Source organism: Scophthalmus maximus, chromosome 13 (assembly GCF_022379125.1).
Source record: "Scophthalmus maximus strain ysfricsl-2021 chromosome 13, ASM2237912v1, whole genome shotgun sequence".
In the NCBI taxonomy this organism is placed as follows: Eukaryota; Metazoa; Chordata; class Actinopteri; order Pleuronectiformes; family Scophthalmidae; genus Scophthalmus; species Scophthalmus maximus.
Window position 1 is genome coordinate 5,534,261 of NC_061527.1, and position 20,260 is coordinate 5,554,520.

Genomic DNA, 20,260 nt, shown 5'->3' on the forward strand with positions numbered 1-20,260 from the left:
GTCGTAAGGCTGACACTGCATTTCATTGAAGTCCCAGATTTTTCTATGTGGAGATTCTATAGAAGACCAAAAGCAACATCAGCTGGTGTCATGTTTTGCCAAATGCAACAGCTTTGTTCTCTCACTTCAATGACCTGCAACAATCCCTGCAGCTTTTATGGTCAGCGTGCCCCCCCCCTCCTCCTCCTCCTCCGCCCCTCGCCGTTATAATCAGTCAGCCTCAGGAAATGATGAACAATATGCTTGTTGTGTCTGTTCTGTCCTTTCAGCCACAGTCCTTCAAAAAAGAAAGGAGAAAAAAAAGTGCTGCACTGTCTCAATTTATGAGACATCCAGTTGGAACAACTGCACACGCCTTTTCTCATTTTCTCTAGCAAAACTGTCGGGCTGATTTGATGTTTTCCTTTTAGTGCAGCCTCAGATAATCAACTCGACTCAACGACCTATTGTTTGAGATTTCCTGTTTTTTTCGATCCCAGGAGCTCAAGGCGTCGTTTGCTTCATAACCTGAAAGGAATATTCGATTGAACGCTGGGTTCTCAAAAAATAACACAATAATATGTCTTTATTGTCATATATTGTCACTGTCTTTCACTGTAGTCCAATCTGAATGAGTGAATCATGTCATATCATCCCTGGCTAAACTGTGAATGCATCACAAATAAAAAAACAAAACACATGGTTCACACCATAATCCTGTTTGCAATTAGCGGAGGTAAAAAAAAAAAGGAAAGAAAAATAAATTAAATCAAAATTGAAACGGGTACACCCAGGCGGGAAATGTTTGGTCTGCAAATCAAAGTGTTTCCATTTAGACTCTTGGCACACAAAGGGTCTTGGCGCCCACTGTTGGTTCAGATGTCTGTGGTTCCTTTGACCTGTCAGTGTGGCCCCGCGTAGCTCAGGGGCCAGAGCGACTTCTTTTAGAAGACCCCGGTTTCCTCCGCAAACACACGGGCACGGACCTCACGACACGAACAATGACAATGGACTGTCACATGAACAGACTGCTGGCTACACAGTTGAAGCTGCAGCATACGTCTACAAGATAACCCAATTTGTGAAATACAGCATGCCAATAAGTAACAGTATTGTCTTGTCAAAATAGTTTTGCACGCTGAACATTTTTTCTGATGATTACTGCAGGTTTTTTTGGCAGAATTTGGCAGATTGGATCTCTTTGCTCTAGGGACACGAATGCGGAGGAGAGCGAAGGAAGGCGTGTGCGGAGGGAGTAGAGTGTTGTGTGTTGCGGACAGTTATTAGGTGGAGCCTCTGGAGGAAGCCAAAGGGGAAAGGCGTAAAAAGACTGGATCAACACTGTTGCTTCAGCCTCTGGCTGCATCGAGGCTGTTAGCAGCCAGATACCAGGGATCAGTGCTCATGTGTGATTATGTGTGCAGAAACATGTGTGCACATGAGGGAAGTAACAGACATGTGCATGCAACTTTATACAGTAGGCCATGCATTCACGCAGAATACTGCGTGTGTGTATGTGCCCATTTGTGTGTGGGTGTATTTGTATTTGTGAAGGAAATTATTCTGGTGGGGCGGGCAGTCAGGGTGGAGGACACTCTGTGCTCCTCGGACAGTAGCCATGGTATCCACAAGTCTTTGTTGTTGTCCTACAGTCATTTCTATGAGCGTGACGGCCCCTTGCTTTATGATATTATCACACTAATATGTTGCTCAGTGTGTCTACAGGCCAAGCTGTCCAATAATGCCTCCCCTGATATCAGTGCAACGATGGTCTGAACAAGAATGAAAGACAGACAGACAGACAGACAGATAGAAAGAAGGAAAGAAAGACAGACAGACAGACAGACAGACAGACAGACAGACAGACAGACAGACAGACAGATAGAAAGAAGGAAAGACAGACAGACAGACAGACAGACCAACAGACAGACAGAAGGAAAGAAAGACAGACATACAGACCAACAGACAGATAGGAAGAAGGAAAGACAGACAGACAGACAGACAGACAGACCAACAGACAGATAGACAGACAGACAGACAGAAAGAGCCGGAGGCAAAGGAACATTATTTAGTGATTTCAGAGATGCATGTGCTCTTTATATTGGATTCATTTGTGATTGCCTCTGAATTACTGTCCTAGTCGATGGAGCAGTTTGCAATTTTTGTTTGCAAATACTTGATTTAATATAAAGCCTATTTCAATAGTAGCCTAAATTTGTGTCAATCGTGTTTCCAGTGGATTGTGTCATGCCGCCACCACAAATCTGTTATAGCCACAGCGATGACAGTCGCTGGTCAGATTTTCCATTCGTCAAATTCAATGCCTTTTCATGCAATATTTCATTCTGCAATCTGCTGTAACAGTTTACTTTGACACTCAAAAACTGATTTCAGAGGAAAAGTCCTTGCGGTCAGCGGCGAAATCGCCGCCTAAAGTGTGTTGGCCGTGAAAATTGATCGCAGCGCGCTCGCCGGGCATGTTTCAGTGGTCCCCTGACATGTTGTTGTGGTCGCGGTGGAGGAGGTGGTGATGGCGAGGCCGGGGTTGTCTGCGGCCGAGGCGAGAGGTCCCCGAGACTTTGTGAGAAAGTTTGTATTAAATTCCCATTTCCCCTCATTGTGTTGGCGAGCTGGCCCGGCTCCACACGCACGGATCCCGCTGGGCCCTGGGAGCCCAGGCTCCACGGGTGTCACTCACACCTCTCAGAGCCCTGCACATGCCCGCCGCCCACCAGCCCCTGAATCCTTCTGCGACTGCAGTTACGAACCTCTGACCTCCATCGTGTTCCCCCAGAGGCACTCAGATCAAGTGTGGATTTTTTCTTTTTGCTCCTATAGCCATGATTATGTGAGTTTTTTCGCGTGTGCACGATAAAAGGGCTTTAAGCAACTGAGTGAATGACATGACGACAGACACAGAGGCCGATTGAGAGATAGAGCATGTGCGCCAGCGTTACGGCTCAAATTTTAAGACCTCCATCTCACAAAGTCGGATTTCCCCAAAGATAAAAAGCCATAAAATCCCTGATAACTCGCCGCTTCTATGTACGTGTTTACGCTCTCGTACGCCCGATCTGTCAACACGACGCGATGGCAATCTGACAAGTCCACAAACTGCTATCTCAGCTCCATTTCCCACCCAGTTCGGTGGAGGAAGACGGTCGGCCAATCGTCTTCCAGCGCCGCTGAGTGGTGTCTGGCCTTCCAAATTTTTAAAATAATAAACTCGCAGAGCTTCCCATTCTTCCAGCAACCACATTCCCACGTGCCCTCGCCAACTCCTTCAAAGACCAGTGAGTGCACGTCGTAATGTACCGTAGAATCCTTTGGCTATTTAGAGTCTGGCTATTTGAGTCGATGGCTAAATCAAAAACTGGATGATCCAAAACAACATCCCATTAATTCCTGCTGACAACACATGAATGGCTTGAAAATCATTTACTAACGTAGCTTGTTTGCTGGTGTTTGCTACAGTTGCTCCAAAGCTTTGGAACAAGTTTACTTTAACAATTAAGTGCCACCCCTTAAACTGAAGACCCACTTTGTTTTCTCAGGCTTTTAGTTCTTTTTATTCTGTTTTCATTCTCTTATTTTATCTCATTGTATTTTATTGTAGTACTGGTCTTTGTCTTTATTCATTGTACAGCACTTTGATTAATTTATATATGTTTTAAATGCGCTTGATAAATAAACTTGACTTGAACTTGAGGCGTTTGTTTAATTTTAATTTGGAACTGTTAGTGGAAATGGTGATACTAGAGGAAAGTTAGCGCTGTTTGCAACACCCCCTCAAAATACACACAGTTTCACAGCTGACTTTGCTGCTGTGATTGTTTGTGTAAAAACCAAAGTCCTCATGGGCCAGTGGGAGTCGCGCGCCCCGAGTTCCTGCCGGTGGCCACAACGCATCGCTGCACAGCCCAGTGCCGCTCCTACGGGCACGATCGAGACCCTGGTTACCAGGTAGATTTATTGATATATATTTTTTTGACTAATAAACTCAAGTCCATGCAACAACAAAAAAAAAAATCTATGTTTTGGCTAAAGCAAGAAAAAAGGCCGACTAATGGACACATGTATAGTCATGCTTGTGGTTTGGATATGGGAATGTTGGTTGCTCAGTATCAATTTGGCCCAGACTAAAAGATCCCAACAGCCACTGGATGGAACAGCGGGTCAAAAGCTCGGGACGGGCCAAAGGGCAGCCTCCCAGAACCACTTGCATGGTTGCAGGCTCTTGGTCTTGTTTGGATATTTAGTTCACTCATTTCAGAATAGGTTAAATGATTCATAAACTATCAGGATGCGTGGTGATACAATCTAGGACTCCAACCCATTACTATTCTATTTAGAAATGCAAACGTACTTGGAATGATTTAGCACCGAACCGCCTCCTAAAGGAGGCAGGAATGTGCTCAGGCCTCTTTGCATGTCACTTCCTTTTCTCCGCCATGTTTCCTGTCACTTTTCCGCTGTGTGCTTTCTCACAAGAAGAAACTGCCGTTTGAGAAACCTTCAGGGGATAAAAGCCTCCGACGGATTGGATTGACACATTGAAATGATGGGGAAGGATTTGACAGAGGTGTGGAGAATACAGCACGTCAGCATGGCCACAGGGCGAGCAGGATGCGCGCCGCTGATAAGAAACACAGGAGTGCCACATCAATTTTTTCCCCCTGTTAGAGAATGATTGTTCAAATGATATAAATATTAACTCTGGGGTTGCAGAAGCACAGACTCATGAGCCCTCAGCGATTTAGCGAGGAGAGTTTGGGGAGGGCGACACGGAGTGCGTCACTGACAGGTTTTTAGGTCGTCTTGATTCCACTTCCCTTCCGTCCCGCCCATTTCCTCAGGCTCCACCAGCGATCTCATCTCGCATCCCCATGACAACATGGGTTGGGCAAAGACATTCACTCAAGTATTTCTATAATTATTAAAAGTATTTCTTATAATTATTATAAGTATTTCTCTCATTATTATAAGAAATGTCGAGCTCAGCTCCTGTAGCTTTACAGACTTCTCTGTAATGATGGATTCATTGGAAAGACTCATCTAGCTGTAGAAACACTGTAGTGCCTATTCCCGGCCTATATGTTGGCGCTGTTCTCTGCTACAGAACTCCACCAAAAAAGAAGAAGAAGAGGCGGAGCGTACAAACACTCGTAGAAGAAGGAGCCAAACAACTAGAACAGTACGAAGATGAAGATTGAATGAAGATAGCGACAGTCGTCGCATTTGCATCATGGCCACACTGTAAAGCAACATGTGAAATGAACTAATACTTCATCATTAACTTGGCATAGATATGTTGTACTTTCAAGTAAACTCCACTGACTTGTCAAATGTCTACTTTTCATTTTCGGACATGAGGAAATGACCGGCCTTCGAGGCATGATTTAAATCTTTCTTAAAAATTGTGATTTAGAGTCCACGCATTTTTACGAATTAGGAATATTAAATAATCTGAGCACTCCCCCTGTAATTTTAATTGCCCTGAACGGTGTAATCCAATGTTAAGATGACAGCACTGTGGAGGGCAAACGGCTGTTGGCACCAGTCCTTTCCCACAACACAGATGTTTATTAAAATCATGTGTCTAGTTCATCCTCTGTTTTTGCTAAATCTATTGCTTGACTGCTGTCCCATATTAATCTGTGGTGTCTTGGTTAGTGTTCAGCTGCTTTCACATACAGTTAGAGTTAATGTGTAAAGTGTCCTCCATGTGCTAATGGCTCCCAGGTCAGTTTCTCATCGAAATCGGCCGAGGGACCACACGCCTCGATGGTTTTTATTGTTAAGTTGTAATTTTTTTTGTCTTTTCTTTCAAGAACAACAACATTCACCTTTCGTTGGCCGGAGAAAGTAGGCTTCATATGTTTCGTGGCGTTGCCTCTCCGACAGACCAAACCGGCGAGCGCCGGAGCTGTCAACGCCAGTATCCATCACGGGAGTGAGTAATGAGAAAGTTTACCTACCTGTCCCGACAAAAACACGGCTGGTGCTCGAAGGGACAATTGATCATTTTGCGACGTTTATGTGTTTACTCGACACTATGTCGCCCGACCGATTCAAACCCTGGCCCCGAAAGCACGCAGAGACAGTTACTGCCGTCTGAGGCTATGAGACTGAAATGTGTGAGTAGCGTACTTCTGTTTTAATTTGTGTGTGTTTCAAATGTGCATGGGTCACATCTCTGTTTCTGGTTGATACATACACATAGAGGCATTCTTTAATGATCCTGTATTTAATGAAATTGTAAAAAAAAAAAAATATATATCATTTGGTGTCTGGGTGAAAAAGTCAGGCATGTTATGTAATTTTATATAACTTCAGATGCAACGGCTGCACTATAAGGCACCATATCACCAACAGATAACGTAATAATTGACCATGAAAGGTTTTTTTCATTACCAGTATGTCTTCCAATAGTAACTGTATAATATGAACTTTCCTTTCTGTGTCTGTTTCTGGTCTCTTTACAGATTTATCTTGGTACACTATGCACAGACACCTGGACACATGCATGTGCTTGCACACATGGGATGAGGCGGCTTGTTCCTATAACCTTTATCTTCCTGTCTGTGCAGTTAATCACCCCCAGACTGGAAAGACAATATGGACCAGAACTGAGGCAGGGTGACCGGTCCCCAACCCCAGTTCCCTCACCTGCCTGCTGAGGTGAGGCCCGGGGCACTGTACATGGGGTTTCCGGTGACCTGGGTCCATCACCAGACTGCGGAGCACGGTGACCCTCCAGTCTGACACCGAATAAACCCTGCAGGTTGTCAGGATGCTGATGGATGTTGATGCTTTGGCCCCTGCTGACCTCACACAGGTAGATGTACAGTAAGGGAGCACACACACACAAACACACACACACACACACCTCATTAACGGTGTTGTGGAAAACCTGATCAGACTGAGGAAGCCTTAATCATAACAGCATGTAGTCGACCTCTAGCGTAGGCTTGGGGGGGGGGGGGGGGGGGTCTCCTCCGCAGTGCAGGATCATGTGGGATAACATGGTTTCTGAGAGTCAGCAGGCACGGCAAGATAAGCAAAAAGAATGAGAGAGGGATAATATTTTCCAGAAGAGGAGACATAGTGTTGCAGTTATTGTTTTGTTACTTAAGGTGAATGTCACATAAACCTGAGAGCCTGAACATTTCCGTTTGTTTTGCGCATCAGATAGAGCTTCCACAACAGAATGGTTTTGTTCCATCTGTCTCTGGTTTGGTCAGTTTTGGGTGAAGTTCACGTTATCATGCTTAAATATATCCTATATTATCAGGATGAAAAAAAGCAAATATGAATTCCACATTCTCTGTAAAAGTGATCAACAATGAAATGAATGAAAGGAACTATTGGCACAATACCTCAAAAATAGCTTTGTGCCCGACTTAATTGTGTTAAACATAATCAGGGGCTAAAGATGGAGGAGCTGTTGTTATCATCACCATTATTTTTGACAAATCGTCACTACATAAATAGAATATCTGTCCCATCGGAACATGAGTGGCAAGGAAACTGTGGAAAGGGAGTGGCACTGAATCCAGCCAACGTGTCTCTGGAATATTACAGGCGTTTTTTAAGGAAGTTGAATAACACCCTTGGAGTTATGTGCTTAAAGGCAGAGAAGAAAAAAAATGCAGAGCAGAGATTTTGTGCAGATGTGCCTTGAGATATAACTGCAGAGGCCCCAGCAGCAGAAGTATGATTCAGTGTATGAACTTGTAGGAAACACCGTGACATGATTAGTGGAAATGATAAGAGCTAGCTGGGGAACACTTCAAAGGTCCCATACTTTACATATCTCCGGCGTTTTTTTTTTTTAAGTCGTGATAAGAATATATATGTTAGGTTTTAAGTGAAGCCATCGATAGTTTTTTACAATTTCAATGTCACGGTTTTCTCTGGAGCTTTAGCGAAACGAGTCAGCCAATCTCTTCTCTGCTGTTTCCTGCATGTTGCATGGCCAGGCCAACCACAGGCTTCAGATTGTGGTCTGCTTCTGTAGCTTGGTAAAGCTCTGCAGTAAACGTCAAAGTGATGATGGTCCGTCAGCACTGACAAGAGCCCGCGGGGTCAAATTCGGACGAAAGTGTATTTGTTGTGGCGCTAAACACCGGAGCCTTATATGCCTGGTTCCACGGCATCATCTGGCGGCATTGGGGTTGACTGTCCGCGGTGCGTCCTCGTTCCTTCAGCTCACCCTTTGGTGGACGACTGTTAAAAAGATTAAACGCTAAAAAGATTGTCGAAGAGGCCGAACAAGAGGCCACACTGAGGGACCAACGGCTGAGAGCGGTGACGTTCGAAACGTCACAAGGCGCTGAAAGTCCTGACAGAAAGTCCTGAAAGTCCCGAAAGTCTCCGTGGATTAAGAGCTTTCATGCCTTCAAAATGGCACTTGGAGCTGATTTGAAATTTAAAAAAAAAAAAGGAGGACTTTTTCACTTTCTCCAATATGGGACCTTTAGGCGAGAGAGTGAGCAGAGAAAGAGAGCGATGGATGAGCTGTTGTTGCTTGTAGGTGGTGTCCAGAGAACTTGAGGGGCCAGATTCAGGAAGAGGCACTGCTGCTGGAGGCTGATATGTGTGTGAAGGAAGTGGAGGGAGCACCGGGGCAGGAATCACCCTACAGGCAGGAAAAGGCCTGTGGAGGTAATGCGGGGGCGGAGGTGGAGGGTCTCGGCTCCTGTCTGAGAGCTGTTTGCTCAAAACACACACACACACACACACACACACACACACACACACACACACACACACACACACACACACACACACACACACACACACACACACACACACACACACACACACACACACACACACACACACACACACACACACACACACACACACACACAGAGCTCTGTGGGCCGTATAGGTTGGCGTTCCCATTACCCATTGAGTAGGAAGTGAGCTGGATGGCTTCTGGTTGCAGAGCATGCACCCACACAGTTACAGAGGAAGTTGGTGAAAAAGCAAAACAAATTCTCACATGATGGAACAGTGCCTGCATGAACACACTATACCTGCTGCGTTTGTGTAGGGGATTCCTCATTTCACTGCACATCTGCAAGTCCAGAGATATCGCGGAATCTCAAAGAAGCTATGAATGCAACACTCAATTCCGAAGGTTTTTGTGTGCAATAACATTTGTTTCAGACATGTATTGAGGGCTTTAGCAGTGTTTCTTAGTATTCAAAATGAAGAGGTTTTAATGCTTCTTCCGGGCAAAGGTTTGGGGACATTCTTGGTTCTCGCAGTTTTACGCACAAATCGCTGATAAATGCCTAAAACGTGTGCTTCTTAAATCTCCTTCAACGCCTTCTTGGAAAAAGGTTATCTTCCAAAAAAGGACAATTTAAAGTCACACTATGAATGTTTTATAACAGTGTGAACCAAAAACATTCTGTGCAGCTGCAGGCATCACTGCATTATAGAATAGGACGGGTTCCTGCATTGGCCACAGCCGCAGTCTTTGTACATTTAAACAGCTTGTTAGTTATTCTTAGCTCTTTTTGAGGCTTCCACCCCAAGAATGCATGGACATGGACACAGGCTGGACACCTTGCAGAAGGATTTGCCGACGCAGATCATTTCTCCAGGTACTGTGTCTTTATGAACACCACATGAGACGCGTCCAAAACACAAATTTCTCGCCAAACCATCAGTGAATCCTGCAGCACTCTCTCTTACTTCTTGCCTAAATACCCTGACAGCTTTCACCGAGGGATTAGGCAGCGAAAAATTCAGCAGTTGGATCTTATTAAAAAATGTGTTGACTTCCTCGTGAATCCTCCGGAGTTATAGCAGCGTTACGGCGTCGGGCAGAGGTTATAACGCAGCGAGCCGCTGACAGTTTTAATGCAGCTCCGTCTTCGGTACTTCCACAGAGGGTGTGTTTCTCTGTTTGACATGCTGTTTTCCTAAAGCGAGTACATCAGTCAGCGTATTGTTAGTCTGTGTGAGTACGTATACTGCGCCTTCACACACCCGTGACATCCAAAACTAACACCAGCGCAACAGAATCGACACATTAACGCGCCGTGTGGATAAATCATCCTCCTCACAAGAGGAGGCTTTTACACGTCACTGAACATGGGCCTGAATGCAGCATTAAAGAATTGTTAAGTACCCATCCTTATGTTTTATACAGTAGGTGTTTTAATTAGAATTTATTCACCCTGAAGAGAGAAAAAAAGAAATAAATTGAACCTTCCCCTGCCATCAAAGAGGGAAACCGGAGGAGTGATGCTTACAATATCCATTTGCTCTCCTCTATACATACAGTATTACACCTGCAAAAAGGTGGCAGGAGACCAAGTCAAACAAACACGAGACTCTTCTTGCTGCATGCCGGTGCCAGCGAGGTGTGTAATGTGAGACCACTGAGCCCGTGTATAGTCAGGAAACTCCTATATTAGATTTAATTGGATGAAACCAAACGACCTCTGCGTTGAAACGGGGCCATCGCAGCGGCGGGGCGAAGGACACGAGGGAGGAAGAAGGACAAAGGGGCCCTATTTAAGTGTGCAAGACGCACATCTTACGACGGCACCTTGATTAAAGAAATTAGAGCCCACATATCAAGTGCAAACCGCTCGGAGAATAATGCATCATTTAAATCAAATCCCAGCTGTTTCCCTTTGCAGATTTACAGCTCCGAAGCAGATGTGCCGAACTAACCCACTCGCGTTGTTCTACTTCCAGGCGGAGGCCACACATGGACTTCACAAATATGAGAGCAATGTGCATCCATCACCTCGTGAGACGTACAACGGGGGCGGTTGCGGATCGCCAGTGCTGAGGACCGTCTCTGAGGATGCTTGATGGCCAGTGGAAGGCTTGTTTGTCACACAGCTCTTCCTTTCTCAAGTGCAAATGTCCATTGTTCTGTGCAGCGCGACACGTGTTGTTATTTCCCCGCACCGCTCAAAAGACAAAAGCAAGGCTTTTCAAATCTGCCCAACGGAGGGGGCCGTGACCTCAGCCCGCCGCCACTACGCCGAGGGGGACAAACAATAAACATCCCATGGTAGCAAAAGTGGGGAAAAACCCTCGTCTGAGTACGGCTCTGGTGACCTTGGCCTTGTTGGTAGACAACGTTAGCAGCAACATGGCTGAGCAAGGATCTTCTTGGTTAGACAACTATCGCAGCTGGTAAAAAATGTGATTTATTATACATTTTTTCTCTACCTAAGATCACACTTATGCTTCACATTGTTGACAGCATTGTTCTTATTTCATTTTTGGTCCTCTGACCTTCTGTAGGACATAATCACCACAGTAAGCAGCGCAAGTGATCCACAATGTGGAGGAACATTTGGATCTTTCAGTGAACATCAGGTTGCTGCCATCAGGATAATAAATGAGAGATACAAAATATTGGCACACTATAGACCCTGGCAGGGGGGCATATAAACACAAAGGTGAGGGCTAAATATTTCCATTAAATAAATCCAGAGGTGTGTTCCACATGCTGTGAGAGAAACCCGTCTTGAAATAACAGTATGAAATTCCTTATCGGTGTTGGTTCCAGCCACAGCGGGCAGCTATTTTGATAATAATAATAATTTTAATAAAAAAAAAACCTGTCCCTGCCCAGCAACAAAAGCACAGACATTTTTTTTTTCCAGACAAAATAGCCAGGAGGAGGTGAAAATTGAAAGGTGTGTGAGGAGTTACATTCATCAGGTGACCATAAATGTGCCGGCTGGATATAAAATAATAAGCGGTTATTGTCTAACTAGTGAGTTACATCAACTTAAAAGGTGATGATATGTCCACATTTGCCCCCCCCCAAAAAATATGTTAATGCAGCATAAACAACATAAAACAACAACAACCAATAAACCTATTTTCTTCATTCTAATCCCAGTTTTAATTCATACGGCTTCTGCAGCGCTCCAGTTTCCCCCGCAGTGTCAATTTTATTCAACACAATCAATAACAAGGCATGGCTCGTAGATCCTGAATAGATTTTCCCGGCCCAACAGTCAACCAGCAGCAAAACGCCCCTCGTGTTTACAGTGGGAAACCCCTCCTGCTTCTCTCGGCCGATGCCGAGTTATCACTTTTGCTCTTCCCGCGCGTCCTCGCCGGTGCCATCTGCCCCAAGACGTGCAGCTGAAGCCTCCCGGAACACGCGCGGAGGGAGGGAGGGAGGGATGGAGGGAAGAAAGGGGGAGCGAGGGGGGAGATGTAAAGATGCAGCGTGCGGTGCCAAGTGGCCAGGAAGTGGCCCTATTGTTTTCAGGGTCCCCTCGCTTTTCCTTTCAGAGCCACCCGAGGTCTGTTCTCTCCCCTCGGGCTGCACATCTTAAATAAACAAAGCGCCTTGTCACCACAAGCGCTATCTGCTCCGACTTCCTCCTCCATCGGAAAAGGGACTGGGAAAAGGCTTTCACGTTTGAGTCTAACAAAGCAAAGGCGTGGCACCTGACGGGCACACTAACTAAACTGCATGTTTGAACTGTACAAAGCAGATATCACACAAGATGTTATGACTGCTCATGGGAACCATATCTACCAATAACAGACGCTTTATTTTTACAAAAAAGAAAGAAAGCAGGTTCCACTGGTTTCTCAATGTTTAACTTGAGAATGCAAATTGGCTGTAACAACACATATTGCTCATAAGTCCCATTTTCCGCTGCCTGATTTGACACTGTGCCGGGCGACAACATTGCCAGGGACCAGGTCTGCTGTGCCATTGGACGGGGAGGGGGAAGCGTTGGACGGGAGGGACGGAGGGAGGGAGCACACCTTGCCTACAAAGTTACCCATTAACCTGTCCTTCTGGGAAGCTGCTGCAGAGCACACCTCGTTTCAACCTTTGCACAACATTTCTCCATTTCACAAACAGGGGGGAAAAAGAAAAATGCAGTCACGGCTGATGAGTGCGTTGTGAGAGCGTGGACGGGCAGCGGGTGATCTCGCCGAAGCGACAGGGCCCGACGCCGACAGGTGACCAGGTAAGACTTCACATGAACAGCCGGTCTTATAAAAGGGGGGGGGGGGCTTCGACAGCCTCTGTGTTACGCTGTGCAAACATCACACGACGGCTTTCGCTCGGTTTTTCGAGCCACGGCTTATCGTGCCAACTGATAATGTCTAGGTCACAAAATAACGTGATACAATTTGACTTGAATTCTGACCAATGCCACATTGGATATTACCATATAAAATGTCCTACATTGGATTTATTTATTATCTCAATACAGAGAAGGACCATAACCACAGTGTTTACATTTCAGTGTGCTCGCTGCACCCGCTTATGTTTATAACGCACTTTATTCTCAAGTTAGGGCAAAGTGGCACAGTATTTATAAACAGGTTATTAATTCTATACATAGTTAGTATTAGTAAAACTCAGGTTATTCATATATCGTGAACTGTGATCCCTGTGGCCCCGAGAACGACCGACCCACATGTTGATGCCGGCCACTTGCTGTTTTCACCCAAAACATTGCCGCGCCATTGACTTCCATGCGATCACACTCGTTCATCATTTCTTCAATCCTTACAGAAAACACACCTCGCTCAATTTTACGGTATTTACCTAACAAAGGGAACCAGCAGCTAAAGCTAATATTTAAAATATCTAATATCACTTGGTGGTTAAAAATGTGTCAGTCGCTGTACGGGCCTGGTTTTTGCTTGTGGTTCCTCTGTTGACACTTCCAGTATTCCGGGGCTGACAGGCAAAAACCAAACACGGCATTTGAGGACCCTCGGGTTGTTATGACCTTGCCTCAAAAAAACCTGTACAATAATAGGTGCTGTTTTTTGTGAGCAAAAGCTCGGTTGTACCTCCAAACCCAGAAACTGAGGGCTTGATTTACAGCATGGGAGTTAAAAGAATCACGCTCATAAACAAAGTCGCTGTCAGCAGTTACCGTAACTCACGGCTCTATCGGTCCTTTTACCTTATCCCTGACAAACAATGGCACAGCCTGACTCCTTCACACATTTTCAAAGCAGGAAAAAAAAAAATGCAGAACTTGGCAGTGGGATAAGAGGGAGGGAGGGGGGGAGGCGTGCATGCTGCTCTGTGGATGTTTTTTGGGGGGGGTGGGGGTCAGCTGAAGGACGGCTCAGTTATTATCTGCAAAGAATGATTATCCGTGATTATTGCGGCCGGGGGAGGGCGAGAGAGAGAGAGATGTTTGTTTGGCCGAGTGTGATTCATGCAATTTGGGTGGGACGCCCCGATGCGCTCTGGTGTGATTTTATTAGGCTTTTTCAAAACTCAAGCTGTTTATTACCGCGCCACCGCGCAAGTGGCATAATCGAATTTCCAACCGTAAAACAGCTCACAGTTAATTTGTCAGTTCAAAGGAATGCAATCAAACTCCACAAGCGGAATATCATTTTTCGCTGTGTTTAATTCAGTTTGTTGACGGGGAGAGCGCTTCACACCCTTCCGGCGATCATTAGACCAGACCCTGTGGCCATGAACTGGCATTCAAGCCACAATTTGTGGCCATGAAACAAAGGATGACTGTGACAAAAACAGACTCCTTTGCTCTGAGAATGATATTCAAACACGGACACGTGCAGACGGGGATGCAAATGTAGCCACTCACACACGCGTGTTGACGTACGGATGCAAATGGCCGTACAACAGCAGTGCACGGCAGAGCCGACACAGACATCGGACTCACACATACGGTTCATTTCTCACCCGCAGGGCTTCTCGTCCTGTGCCGCTCGGAGTGCATATGTTGTTGCGCTTGGGCCTGTGTGAGGACAGGACAGGAAGAGATAAAGGCAGCCCTGGTGGCGTGTTTACAGCTGTGGAAGACGAAGGGGGGAGAGGCCTGATGGCCGACGCCAGGCACTCTTACCCAAGCACAGCATCTCAAACGGTCTTCTTCGGTCACTGCTCCATATGTATCACGCGGAGGACGTTTTCAGTGTGCCGGAAAAAGAATTCAACAAGATGATATCATTTCTAGGGACTGTTTACAGTAGATGATGAGTCTAGAAAATCCAGGCGCGAGCTGTTCTCTAAATAGCCTCCAGGGAGCCAACCAAACTCCCACGATGCAAATATGTGGCAAATGTTCAGATAGCTATATGGACAGAGAGGTCCTCTCTGTTTCAAACATGAAACTGGTTATGGATGATGGGTTTATATTTGCATTAGGTGCATCAGTGGGCTATTGATGTAGCACCCAATCCATGATACATCTAGATGAGTTCATTAAAAATATATAGACTCAAAACAGTGACAGCATACTATAAATGAGAAAACTAGAGTGGTGCACGATGCATTTAATAGTTTGACATTTTGGGAAATGTACTCATTTGCCTTCTTGAAGAGAGTTTAGATGAGACAATCAACAGCACTACCACTACTGTAGGCCAATTGTATGGGGCTACATCCAGCATATGTTAGCTTAGCATATAGCCTGGACACAGCTAGCTCTGTCCAAAGTTGAACATTTTAACATAAATATTAGGTTATAAGAATCTTAAATGACCGAAAAAATGATTTGGTGGTGTGTACTATTTTTTTAGTTTGATGCATGACCTGTACTGCAGCCAGCCACCAGGGGGCAGTCAGGATGTTTTGGCATCACTTTTGGGAAGCTGTTACTGGTTGCTAGTTTTTGTATGGACTGAACAAATGAGAAATAACGTGTTAATATATAGATCTGTACGGGCTCTTAAAGCTGAATTCTGTTCTCGTTCAAAAAAGCCAAACCAACTGTTTCCCCCTGTTTCTAGATTAGCACCACCCAATTTTCCCACATTAATAACTTTTCCTTTAAACCATAACGGGTACAGTGTGTGATCTACGCCGCCTTCACATGTCGCATGTGTGTTGTCTGTTGTCCTCTGAGAACCACGACGCCTCTGTCTCGCGCGCAATTAGTGATTTTCGCCAGTGTCGTGCTTTAGACACACGGATGAAAGGTCCCAGAGTATGTGGGACTTCCTGTTTTGCGACACACTTTTCCTGTTGTGGATGATATCCTCCTGAGTTCCTGACAGCTCAAACTCCATTATGACTTCTGGATTTAAGGGATCAGCGCAGCAGCGGCGCTTCACAGACACTAAGTGAAATATTTAGGTCAGTTGATCGTTCGAGTTCTTTCGTATGATTCGCTTATGAAATATGCATTTGCACGAGTCCGGGAAAAAAAAACTCAGAGCACACAATGCACATGAGATGAGGGGGCATTGCTGATTGCTGAAATCCTTTGTACAGTAAACAACTGCGTTAAAAGATTCTTACCAACATTCCCTTTACTGTTTCCCCACTTTCTCCAGAGCCTCATTTCACGGAGCAAGAGGAGTCTGGTTCTTATTTCCCTCCCCCCCCCCCCCCTCCCACACGTGGGAGGGAAGATGTTGCCGCCACCTTTCACTTGTTACTGAACCCAGGAGTCCGCTGTCACTCAACCTTGCCACCTAGTGGAGCTGCGAAGGTTAAACTCCCTCCTGGTCCACAGAGATATTGCACACCGCTACCTCCCTCGTCTGGGGAGGTGCCTGCTCTGCAACATTTCACGCCCATCCCCTTCATTTTTTACTTCATTTTACCTGCTGAAAAAATAATATAACACCAACCAGCATTGCATTTTACCAAAATATAAGTTGGTGAAGTATTAAAAGCTCATTTCCAGCTTCCTATACAGGAGTTCAAGAGTCTGCTGGATCTCGCATAAAGAGGGGCTCTATCCACTAACGGGACACAGAAACGTTTCCCTCTGTCCCTTGACGTGCATGACTGTGTAAAAAGGCCAAAAACAAGTCCCATCCAACAAGAAGCAAATTGAGCCTCGGAGGAGGAAGAGTCACACCCACAACAAAGACTGGCCAATAAGAGAAAAGCCAGATGGAACCATCATCGAATGGCACTTTCTCTACAGCTGCACCGACAGCAGCACAAAATGGTGAACATTTACTTTGGGCACATCGGGGCTACGTATACACACAACCACAACACACTGGCTAAGTGATTCGTCTTCCTCTCTTACAGGCACAGGGCCGACAGACAAATACACCAATCACAACTGGGAGTTCCTGGTGGCCGTCCTGGTCACAGCGATCTCTGTCTCCATCATCATCGCCCTTCTGGCCAAATGCCAAGTGGTCCGCCGTTACCTGGCCAGCTACCGGCACACGCGGCTGAGGGAGACAGACTCCGTCGGCCAGTGTGACCAGTCAGGTTTGTTTTTTTAAGGAAAACATACTCACAATAAAATGCGATTTTTCAAAAAAAAAAAAAGAGTGCAGAACATGCACAATGATTGTACACAATCTAAAGCTCTAAAGGAAATTGTTTACTGACGTTATAAAACAGTGAGAAGTAGAGTCATTTTCTCACTTCTATAGAAACAGTCGCCCTCTGCTGGTGATTCCAGAGAATACACGCTTCAGGCAATTCATTTTCCAGACCCGGTGACCACGTCCATTTTTAAATACAGTCTATGCTTGTGCGACAATGTCTCTGTCAGAATGCAAACTCCATTCAAGAGCGTTAACTTTGTCGAAATGCATTTACCCTCGCATTTCACCCCCCATTGGCTTTGAGATCGGGCGCTGTGCTGTCATGGGTGTTCTTTTATGACTCTGAGTTGCGTTTTTTTGGCCAGTTTCCCCTCATCCGGATTACGGCTTTCCATCTCCTCTTCACTTATAGGCCACATTTTTTTCCAGTTAGAGCAACATATAGGTCTTACCTTTAAATGCTCGTTAAGCCACTCACTTGTATTTCCATCGCTGCTCCCAGGCCTAGAGGTAGAGTTCGCCATGCACGGCGGACGTGGCGTGAACCCTCACTGTGTCCCGCCCGTGGGCGAGGAGGAAGACGACGACGGCTTCATCGAGGACAACTACATCCCGGCCAGCGAGAGGGCGAGGGCGGAGAGGGCGGCGGAGATCATGGAGGACACTGAGGAAGAGTTGGATGAGATTGAGTTCTCCATCGCCTAGTCGCAGTGTCTCTACACCTCCTCAGCTGAACCACCAATTCCACTCCCATCTCCTCTTAATTTCCTTTCTCTTTATTTGAGTGAGATTCACGTTGTCAGTCACAACATTTTTAAACATTCAGAAAACACAAATAGCAATGCTCAAGAGGATGGTCTCACCGTGTGGTACTAGGACCAAAGAAAGATATTCTTTATACGAGTCAAGCTGGTCATGTTTTTTTTGTCAGCAGTTACAGTGAATTATATGTTACTTATTTTTGATAATCTAGGGAATAAAATTGTACCTTCAAAAAAGCAAAGGTTTTCTGAAAAGGGAAGGATCAAAGTGTCTCCTTTAAATATCCACATTAACAAATCACTTTCGAATCTGTTGACCGTTTTTGATTGATTGATCCGCTGATGTTGTAGTACGGGTCACGCAAAAGTACCTTAGACAGATGACCTCAGCTGTGCCGACTGTGAGCAGGAACATATAACTCTGGCACGTCGTGTTTTGCCAGGGAAACAACAAGCAGAAGTGTGTGTACGTGCATGGATGTATAATATGCCTCGGGACCAATTCACGCTGTAATTAAAAAGGCCTTTTCAATTGTTCAAAAACATTTTTGGAGCAACTAAGAAACTGTGAGAAACTTTCAGACACACCAGCTGCTTCACGAGAGGAAATAACCACGGCACACATATTTAAATTCATATCCATTCAAACTGTTGCCACCTCACTTTTCAACACCTGAGTACAACATGCCGTGAAATGATTTTTAAATGTTCTACTCCAGGGAAAATGCGTAACAACTGCCACATGAGAACGTAGGGCGGCTAAACTAATAATAATAATAATAATAATAATAATAATAATAATAGTATTTATATAGCACCTTTCACAGTGCTTTCACAAAAACATACAAATCACAGACAATTAAAATCAGCATTCCAACAATAATAAGGTTTTCAGGTCGCATCTTTTTATAAAAAATGAAAAAATAAATAATGATATAAAAAGACAATATAAAAAGATGACATCACATAAAAGCAAGTCTATAACAACTAATGAGAGTACTTGTCCACTCCTGGTCGCTATTTTCAGGTAATGTGCATGAATTCAGCTCTTCCCTACTGCAAACTCAAGCTGAGGTGAGGTCACGACTGCGTGACCTCAATGAAACAAAATCTAACTGTAAAGTGAAACAGGGTCCTCAGGTCTGTCTGCATGGATCAAGGCCTTTTGTTTATATTTTTTAAAATCCAAACCATGAATGTAACTTCAGAAGGAGTGGGTTTTGTCCACCACGTGGTGGTAATGTTTGGTACTCCCTGGTCCTAAAAAAAAAAAAATGGCATCACCACACTCACCTTCCTTCCTTTTTTTTTTTTTTTTTTTTTCTTATCAACTTTTACAACACTGATATCAGCAGCAGTGATTGATCTCGACAGTGCGTCTGCAGAAGAGGCCCGAGGCGACATCCGGATCCTCTGAGTCGACCAGCTGATGAGAGCGGTCTGACAGGTCCGTGTGCAGCTGTCAGGCGGGGGGAGGAGCTCCCGCCCCGGAAACACAGACAATCAAGTGCGCGTGGACAGGATGGAGGGAAACCGGAAACAAAAAAGGTGGGGCCACCTTCAAAAATAAAACTCAGAGAATTCGGCATCGACGATGAGAGTGGGTGTGTCAGTTCGATCCAGGCTGAAAACCAAAACAAACGAAACAATGGAATGATTTTTTATTAAAATTGATCGGCCAGGCGGTTTTATTATATTGATGCCGATTTCAAAACAATATTAATACGTGAATGTAGCCTAAAATATTTCATAAGCAGTGGAGGGAGTGTTTATACAAATAAAACGAGGGACTTTTTAGTGCAAAGCAGGAAACCCACTTTCAGAAGATATGATTATTGTTACTGATACATGTGTGTGATGTATGTATATGTGTAATTTCTGGGTAATGGTTTTCAGACTATTTTGTAAGGGCACATGTTTTGTGTACTGGCATAATGTCAGCAATATGAGACATATTCATATGAGTTACTTAAGTACATTAAGCAATAATGTAAGAAGCGCAATACATGTTAAATTCCTACACTAAATATTTACTCAAGTAAAGGTATTAACAGCAAAATGTCCATTGAATATCAAAAATAAAAATACAATATTAAACCAAACTTTAATTCTACAATCAAATTTTTCAAGTGATGTGGTTGGAACTGATGATTGGATGAATACGATTGAGGAAAACAAAAGGGAAACAGCTCATTGATATGAATGAGATATGCGCACATAGTTCAATTATTCTTGGCACTCGCATCTTCCCTGCCTCGCTT

The 20,260-nt window shown here is 44.8% G+C and overlaps 1 protein-coding gene and 1 long non-coding RNA gene across 5 annotated transcripts; both read left to right on the forward strand.

Annotated features, from left to right (window-relative positions):
• The first annotated feature begins 3,841 nt into the window (after positions 1–3,841).
• On the forward strand, positions 3,842–12,153 carry LOC118318829. 3 transcript variants are annotated; one of them, XR_004795829.2, is made up of 4 exons: positions 3,842–3,942; positions 5,811–5,932; positions 6,570–6,817; positions 10,705–12,153. It is a non-coding gene; the product is annotated as an uncharacterized LOC118318829 (long non-coding RNA). The 3 variants fall into 3 exon arrangements; XR_007032060.1 differs by lacking the exon at positions 3,842–3,942 and having other exon boundaries at positions 5,705–6,116; XR_004795828.2 differs by lacking the exon at positions 3,842–3,942 and having other exon boundaries at positions 5,705–5,932.
• A 624-nt stretch (positions 12,154–12,777) lies between these two features.
• c13h1orf210 (chromosome 13 C1orf210 homolog) lies at positions 12,778–18,544 on the forward strand. 2 transcript variants are annotated; one of them, XM_035648454.2, is made up of 5 exons: positions 12,778–12,968; positions 16,276–16,433; positions 16,644–16,901; positions 16,988–17,176; positions 17,741–18,544. In XM_035648454.2, the coding sequence occupies exons 3-5, from the start codon at positions 16,844–16,846 to the stop codon at positions 17,941–17,943; spliced, it is 450 nt and encodes a 149-aa protein (XP_035504347.1). In that variant the 5' UTR covers positions 12,778–12,968; positions 16,276–16,433; positions 16,644–16,843; the 3' UTR covers positions 17,944–18,544. The 2 variants fall into 2 exon arrangements, with proteins under 2 accessions (XP_035504347.1, XP_035504346.1); XM_035648453.2 differs by having other exon boundaries at positions 16,276–16,901.
• Positions 18,545–20,260: the final 1,716 nt, after the last annotated feature.